General features: G+C 59.0%; 1 protein-coding gene across 3 annotated transcripts in view; it reads right to left on the reverse strand.

Annotated features, from left to right (window-relative positions):
- The window catches only part of rasal2 (RAS protein activator like 2), a 22346-nt gene that overhangs the window by 9567 nt on the left and 5279 nt on the right, over positions 1-7500 (reverse strand). For all 3 annotated transcript variants that reach the window (XM_086173013.1, XM_086173014.1, XM_086173015.1), the window contains exons 2-8: positions 7414-7500; positions 6391-6511; positions 3097-3197; positions 2436-2548; positions 1109-1265; positions 514-612; positions 1-413 (exon numbers count right to left, since the gene is read on the reverse strand). The exon at positions 1-413 is cut by the window's left edge and continues 142 nt beyond it; the exon at positions 7414-7500 is cut by the window's right edge and continues 38 nt beyond it. In XM_086173013.1, coding sequence (XP_086029139.1) covers positions 1-413; positions 514-612; positions 1109-1265; positions 2436-2548; positions 3097-3197; positions 6391-6511; positions 7414-7500 — 1091 coding nt within the window. The remainder of the gene's footprint in view (positions 414-513; positions 613-1108; positions 1266-2435; positions 2549-3096; positions 3198-6390; positions 6512-7413) is intronic.

Genomic DNA, 7500 nt, shown 5'->3' on the forward strand with positions numbered 1-7500 from the left:
TCCAGAGGCAGCACGGCCACCGTCTGGAAGCGGGCCTTGATGCGCAGGGACGGCCCCCCCGGACGGGCCTTGGCGGCGGCCGGCGTGCTGACGGGGTACCAGCGCTCCACGAAGTGGCGTCCCGTGAGGCCGGCCACGGGGATGTTGACCAGGCCCACGTAGTTGTTCTTGTCCTTCTTCTTCTTCTTGTCGGCGTCGCGGTACACGTGCACGGTGACACTGCGCAGGGCCGGGACCCCCGGGAACAGGAAGTGCTCCCCCCAGAAGAGCCCGTCCTGCCGGGCCTTGCTGGTGGTCCGGGCCGACAGGACGTCGTCCAGACACAGCTCGCAGAAGTACTTCTTCTTGGGGGGCAGGTCTTTGGCCTCGATGATCCACAGACGCAGCACGTTCTCCGCCCGCCGGCAGTTGTCCTGGCAACCAGACGGAAACATGACTCAAAGCGCCTCACACACCTGCTAGGTGTGCACATGTGTGTGTGTGTGTGTGTGTGCGCGCGGGCTGGTGGCTCACCTTGTTGGGCTGCACCGTCCTCCTCAGGTTCTCCATCCACTTGTCTCGCTCTGATGCCGAGCTGCAGCTGAAGCACTTGCTTCCTCCTGAGTAGGTCACCTGGTCACAGGACAGAGACCTCCGGTCAGAAGGACTCTCGTGTTTCTAGAAGAATCCAGATGTTCCATCTGATGCTTCTGCACTACTAGAAGACCTGGAGTGTCATTCATTATGAAGGTCTCCGGCTGAGAAGAGGCATTTCCTGCAGCTCGTCGCAGACAAACTCGGGGCGGGGTTGTCATGGCAACCGGACTTGACGCAATGAAAGACGTTGACCCGGACAACTGAGAACCTTCAGACTCATTACACGAAGCTATTATTCAACCTGACCTTCACGACCACTCTGCACTAGCACATCTCCTCATGTGAGCACGAGGACCCTCCTCACTGTCCTCAGTCTCACAGCAGCAGGTGGAAAGAGCATCCAGGGGAAGACAATCTTCATGACACCTGAGCCGTCTTCTCTGAATGCTGAGGGACGTTTCTGAGACCATCTGACCATCTTTCCCATCCCACAGGGTGAAGGTCATGTGCGTGAACCGTCGGAGCGACAGACCTCGAAGCAGAAGTCCTGTCCCAGGATGCTGCTGTGCAGGGGCTTCACCACCACCTGGTCCTCCATGTGAAGGTCCAGGGTCTCCACGTTGCTGCAGGGACTCAGCAGGGACTCGTGGGACGTGGCCTCCGACACCCGGGGAAGCCCCGCCCTCGATCTGAAACACACGGCGATAGCGTCATGGGGGGGGGGGGGGTCTCCATAGCAACCAGCTCCACCCAGAGGACAGGTGTCCAAAAGACCTCCTGAGAGTCACCATCAGCAGCAAGGAGGCTTTGGAGAGCAGACAGGAAACAGATCTTCAAAAGAAAAGACCTGGATGAACGGCAGTGTTTTCATGATGGAGGCAGGACTGTGTGTGTGTGTGTGTGTGTGTGTGTGTGTGTGTGTGCGCGCGCCTAATCCTCCAGCTGTGCTAGATCAATGACGTAAACAGTTCAATTTGATGATGTCAGTGGAGCTCAGCTCACAGCTGTTACATCACCATCTTCATCCTAGTCACAAAAAGTAATCTATTACTTTGTCATTGAAAACTGATTACTCAACAGATGCAACATTGGCCAATGGCATCCGCTTTTCTGTGCTCTCTCTCTCTTTCACACACACACACACACACACACACTCACACACACACACACACACACACACATACACACACTCACACACACACACACATACACACACTCACACACTCACACACACACACACACACACACACACACACACACACACACACACACACACACACTCAGGGCTCAGACTCAGATGGCTCGTGGAGGAGATGCTGCAAGGAGGTCATGTGACCAGATCAGATTCAGACAGGAAGGAAAGATGATCTAGTCAGAGGAAGCACTTACTGACATGCACACACGCGCACGCGCGCACACACACACACACACACACACACACCTTCAAAGTCACAGTGTGCTGAACGGGCGTCAGATGAATCTGTGTTTGAAGGTGACTGATCAACTTCCCGTTACAGAATCAACTCAATCCAACATTGGGTAGAGATACTTTGATCCAGTTGTGCGTGCGTGTGTGTGTGTGTGTGTGTGTGTGCATGCGTGCATGCGTGCGTGCGTGCGTGCGTGCGTGCGTGGGTGCGTGGGTGCGTGCGTGCGTGTTCTTCAGATGTTGTTCTCCTTCCTGGACGGACGGACGGAGGACATAACCTTTACTTCCCGATTGTCTTCTGCATTGCAGGACTTCTCAGGGGCATGCGGTCCAGGCGGAGCTGGAGAACCAGGACTGAGGTGTGGGAGAAGCTGGTCCAGGAGGTTCTACCAGTTCCGCCCGGCTCCTGCAGAGGAACCGTGCTCCTCACCTGTCGGCGTCACTGGCCCGCAGCAGCGGCAGCCTAAAGCTGGTGTTCCTGTCCAGCTTGGTCTGACTCTTGGTTCTCTTGATGGAGCCTTTTAGGCGTTTGCTGAAAAAGCCCTGAGACAAAGACAGGAGAACCTTTAGACGATGTTCTACTGGAGAACCCACAGTTAGCATACACTCAAATCCTCGATCTGCGGCTGGGGGGCCTGCACAGACCCTGAAGAACCCGGGCTCTTCTACACGCCCTGAGCAGTGGAGCTACCGGAGCGGACCCTCAAACTCATCTCCAGGGTCCCTCTCAGGTGTGGACGCCCTGAGCCCCCGGTCGGCGCTCCATCAAGGAGTCCTGGACTCCGTGGACTTGGGCTGGTGGAGAAGCAGCCACCTGAGACGGACCTCTTTCTTCTTCAGCCCAAAGCGGAGCTCCCGGAGAACATTTCACCCCAGACCCACCCTGAAGAACCTAGTCGATTTCTTCCCAGGTGTCAGAAGGCCTCCAGCCTTTCTCCACTATGACCTCTTCCTGCCTGATCTGCTAAGCTAGTGATCGTGAGCTCTTTTACCTGATCCTCTGAAACTCTGGAGGAAGCTGGAACGCCACCTGCCAAAGAGCTGAGCTCAGGGTTCCTCACACCAAAGGACGATCAAAGATCTTCACTCACCGGCACTTTGAAGGGCGAGGAGCTGGGACTGTCCACGTTCTTCTCGGCAGCTCCGACACCAGAGATACTCCTCCTCCTCGGAGACCGATCCGATGACGTTTCTGGAAGAACACAGATGGACACGGTCTACATCGTCGTCTTCTGAACGCCCCTTTCAGTCAAACCGAGACACGGGAGTCGCTAGAGGGAGAATCCAGTCCTTGGGCTCCACCGGCCGACACCTTCAGGTTCTGCCCGATAGCGCGCAAGACCACACGGCCGGTTCCTCCGGCAGGAACCGACAAATACCAGGGTTCTCTACGCTGGCAGTGCCGGGGGCAGAGCTTCTCCGTGTAGGAGATCCTGCAAATCCAGAGAGCCCAAAGGTGTCAGAACATCCGACGGTTGGTCCCTTGACACCAGAGAACAAGAGGGACCTTGGAAATCCGGTCAGAGGCTCCGCAGATCCTCCTGAGAAGATCCGTCGCCCGAGCGACACCTGACCCCCGCCACCGGCCGAAGACCTCCGGGCCTGAAGGTCCGTCCGGCGTCGATAGCTGTCTATGGCTCGGTCCGATGTCCATGGAGGACAGGAGGATACTCCATGTTCTCTAGACGGTCAGTGAAAGACCCGACGCCTTCAGCTCGGAGGAATCGATCATCGATATTGACACCGAGACAAGCGGACTTTCGTCTCCTTCCCGTCGGTCTAAACATCTCGGCGGCCGATCGCCCTCGGGGTCACGTGACCTGAACAGGAGAGCGGAGGTACCTGGATCGCAGCTGTTCCCCATCATCTGAGAAGACCACAGCCAATCAGGTCAAACTGCAGACGCCCGTCTCTGTCCCGCAAACCCGCTTCCCGTCCTCCTTCATCCTTCTTCATCCTTGTTCATCCTCCTGACGTCCTCCTAACGTCCTCCTAACGTCCTCCTCGGCCTCTCTGATGTTTTACCGCATTTATTCAATCAATCCTTCCTCTTCCTCCTCCTGTGCAGACGCTCCTCTGCAGCTGCAGCTTTCCCTCCCTCTCCTCTTCACTCTCCTCCCTCCTCACTCTCCCTCCCTCTCCTCTTCACTCCTCCCTCTCCTCCCTCTCCTCCCTCCCTCTCCTCCCTCTCTCGCTCTCCTTCACTCTCCTCCCTCCCTCTCCTCTTCACTCTCCTCCCTCTCCTTCACTCTCCTCCCTCCCTCTCCTCCCTCTCTCGCTCTCCTTCACTCTCCTCTCTCTCTCGCTCCTCTCCTCTCACTCTCCTTCACTCTCCTCCCTCTCCTCGCTCTCCTTCACTCTCCTCCCTCCCTCTCCTCGCTCTCCTTCACCCCCCCCAGGAAAATGACTAAGTGTGATGTGGGCCAGAACTCCTGGGGCTGCGACTCAATAAAACATCTTCTTGTCTTCATCAGAATCAGAGATGGAGATCATCTCCGCCTGGGTCTGACGAGGACCGGAGAAGGAGGAACACTCCCGGACGCCCGGGTTTCCCGAGGGAACCCGGTCCGGGACCTCGTCCGATCCGGGATCGGTCCGTCCAAAGTCCCGGCGCGAACGGAAACCGGTACTAACCTTGGACCGGGGTCGAACAGGGACCGCGCCCGGTCCAAAACCGAGTCTTCCTCGGGACCGGGCCGAACTCAGAGTGAGCTCTGGCCCGCGACCAGAGAGCTGACCTCTGACCCCGGGGGACGTCGGGCACGCCGGGAATGCTGGACCTCCCGCGCCAGGCTCTCGGCCTCTCGGCCCACATGGAAGAATGTGGCGAGGCGTGAGGAGGCGGAGCCTCAGAACTGGTTTCATCCCAGACATTCGGGGAATGTTTTGTATGACGTTCATCCGGAACCCGAGAACACACGGGAGTTTGACTTTGGACGGGGAGGGGGGGGGGGGGGCCCGGGGTTCACAGGTCAAGAGTTCATCACCATCAGACCTTCACCGGCTCCGCAAACGCAGACGGCCTGATCGATACTGGCCGAATGCTTGACTTCCGCCAAGTGATCGGGAATCGAATTCGATCACAAAACAGACAGGACATCGTCTCCGATACGCTACAATCAATTTGATCGATTCCATCTCCTGATAACACGAGCGGCGCCCGTCTGCGTCGCCGACGTCGCTTCCGACCCCGATCGATCGGATCCACCGGACCGAACCGTCGAGTCGGGACTCATCCCCGGGTCTGCGGGACGAACGGCGGCGGAGCGGACACCTGCGGCCGGGGAGGGGGCGAGGGGAGCACCGGCGGCGGGGAGTCTGCCCGCGGACGGGCCCCGGCGGCGGGGATGCTCGGTCCCGGGAACCGCTCGGATCCGCAAAGTGAAACTCACCCGGAAAGTCCATCGGCACCGCAGGTGAACTCGTGTCCTCGGAAGAAAGTCAAGCGCGACCACAATCACCGATACACACTTCCGGTCCCTTCAAACTAAAAGTCCGCCGGACCAACTTTGTTTTTACAGCGAAGTCCGTGCGAACGGACGCGTAACGAGTCCGGACTCCCTGGACGGGCTTCGACTCCCTGGAGCCCGACGCGTCTCGGAGGTCCTGAGCTGGAAAAGATTTGAGCTTCTCCGAAGTCCTCGGGCGAACCGTCTTGTTTTGAAGGTGCGGCCACCGGAAGTGCGGTTGCACCGCGCGGCGCCGACGGCGGCCAGGAATGCCGCCGATCCGCCCGGGCTCCGGTCGGGAGTCAAACCTGCTCGTCCCTTCCGGAGCCGCGGGGCCGACGTGCGCTGACCCAGAGCCCGGCTGAGGTTCTCCATCGATGCGCGCTCATCTGTCAATCATCGGGGATCAATGAGCGGCCGCGGATTACAATCCAGGAAGTGTGATGGCTGAGCAGAGAATTCACGAGCTCTTAAACGCAGAGCTCCACCATCACCGGGATTAATCCGGCCTAATCCCTTAAAACCTTGTAATCCCGGCAGGGTTCCAGCCGTCCGCAGATTTATCGATCGCCTCATCTTCATCACGGCATTGGAACTCTTCACGTCGGTCGACCTGATGGCCCAGGAGCCATCCAAGATCTGACTCCTCCTTCGGGTTGATGGTTCTAATCCCGACTGTGGTAGACGCTGTTTGGCGCTCACACCTGAGCGGGGATTATAACCGGGACGACCTCTGACCCCTCGCTCAGCAGACTCACCTGGATGCCGCGAAGCCATGAAAGGGTCCGCTCGGTGAAAGTGGCATCCAGAGCTTCTGATTCAGAACCTGAACGCCTCTCTGGTCTGGTGAAGTGGGACTATCACCGCGGAAACCTCCACTGCACAAACCATCACCTCGGCAGGTGACCTCCCACAATAAAAGCCCCGGTTGCTCACCGAGTGCGCCGCCCTCTGCCTGGAAGTCCGGGAACTGGCCCTCCGAGGGGACGCTGACCGTCCTGCGGAGGCTCCGCCTCCTGGCCGAGTCCGACGGGCTCTCGGGGGCTTCGGCTGCAGGCTGGGGGGGCAGAGGGGGGGTTAGGGCCGGGTCACCTGACCCGGTGGCAGAGGAGGGTTAGGACTGCAGTGGCAGAAGAGGGTTAGGACTGGGTCAGGTGACCCCCGTGGCAGAAGAGGGTTAGGACTGGGTCAGGTGACCCCCGTGCCAGAAGAGGGTTAGGACTGGGTCAGGTGACTCGGTGGCAGAAGAGGGTTAGGACTGGGTCAGGTGACCAGGTGGCAGAGGAGGGTTAGGACTGGGTCAGGTGACCAGGTGGCAGAGGAGGGTTAGGACTGGGTCAGGTGACCAGGTGGCAGAGGAGGGTTAGGACTGGGTCAGGTGACCAGGTGGCAGAGGAGGGTTAGGACTGGGTCAGGTGACCCGGTGGCAGAGGAGGGTTAGGACTGGGTCACCTGACCCGGTGGCAGAGGAGGGTTAGGACTGGGTCAGGTGACCAGGTGGCAGAGGAGGGTTAGGACTGGGTCACCTGACCCGGTGGCAGAGGAGGGTTAGGACTGCAGTGGTAGAGGAGGGTTAGGACTGGGTCAGGTGACCCCCGTGGCAGAAGAGGGTTAGGACTGGGTCAGGTGACCCCCGTGGCAGAAGAGGGTTAGGACTGGGTCAGGTGACCAGGTGGCAGAGGAGGGTTAGGACTGGGTCAGGTGACCAGGTGGCAGAGGAGGGTTAGGACTGGGTCAGGTGACCCCCGTGGCAGAAGAGGGTTAGGACTGGGTCAGGTGACCAGGTGGCAGAGGAGGGTTAGGACTGGGTCAGGTGACCCCCGTGCCAGAAGAGGGTTAGGACTGGGTCAGGTGACCCGGTGGCAGAAGAGGGTTAGGACTGGGTCAGGTGACCAAGTGGCAGAGGAGGGTTAGGACTGGGTCAGGTGACCAGGTGGCAGAAGAGGCGGCGACTCTGACCTCCTCCCTGGTGATCAGGATCAGCTGACTATCTGTCAACACGCAGAACTTCCTGTCCCAGGTGCTGCCATCACTGTGTGGGCTCTG

The sequence above is a fragment of the Fistularia commersonii genome, chromosome 25 (genome assembly GCF_037954325.1).
Source record: "Fistularia commersonii isolate RoL2024-O1a breed Wild chromosome 25, RoL_Fcom_v1.0, whole genome shotgun sequence".
NCBI lineage: Eukaryota > Metazoa > Chordata > Actinopteri > Syngnathiformes > Fistulariidae > Fistularia > Fistularia commersonii.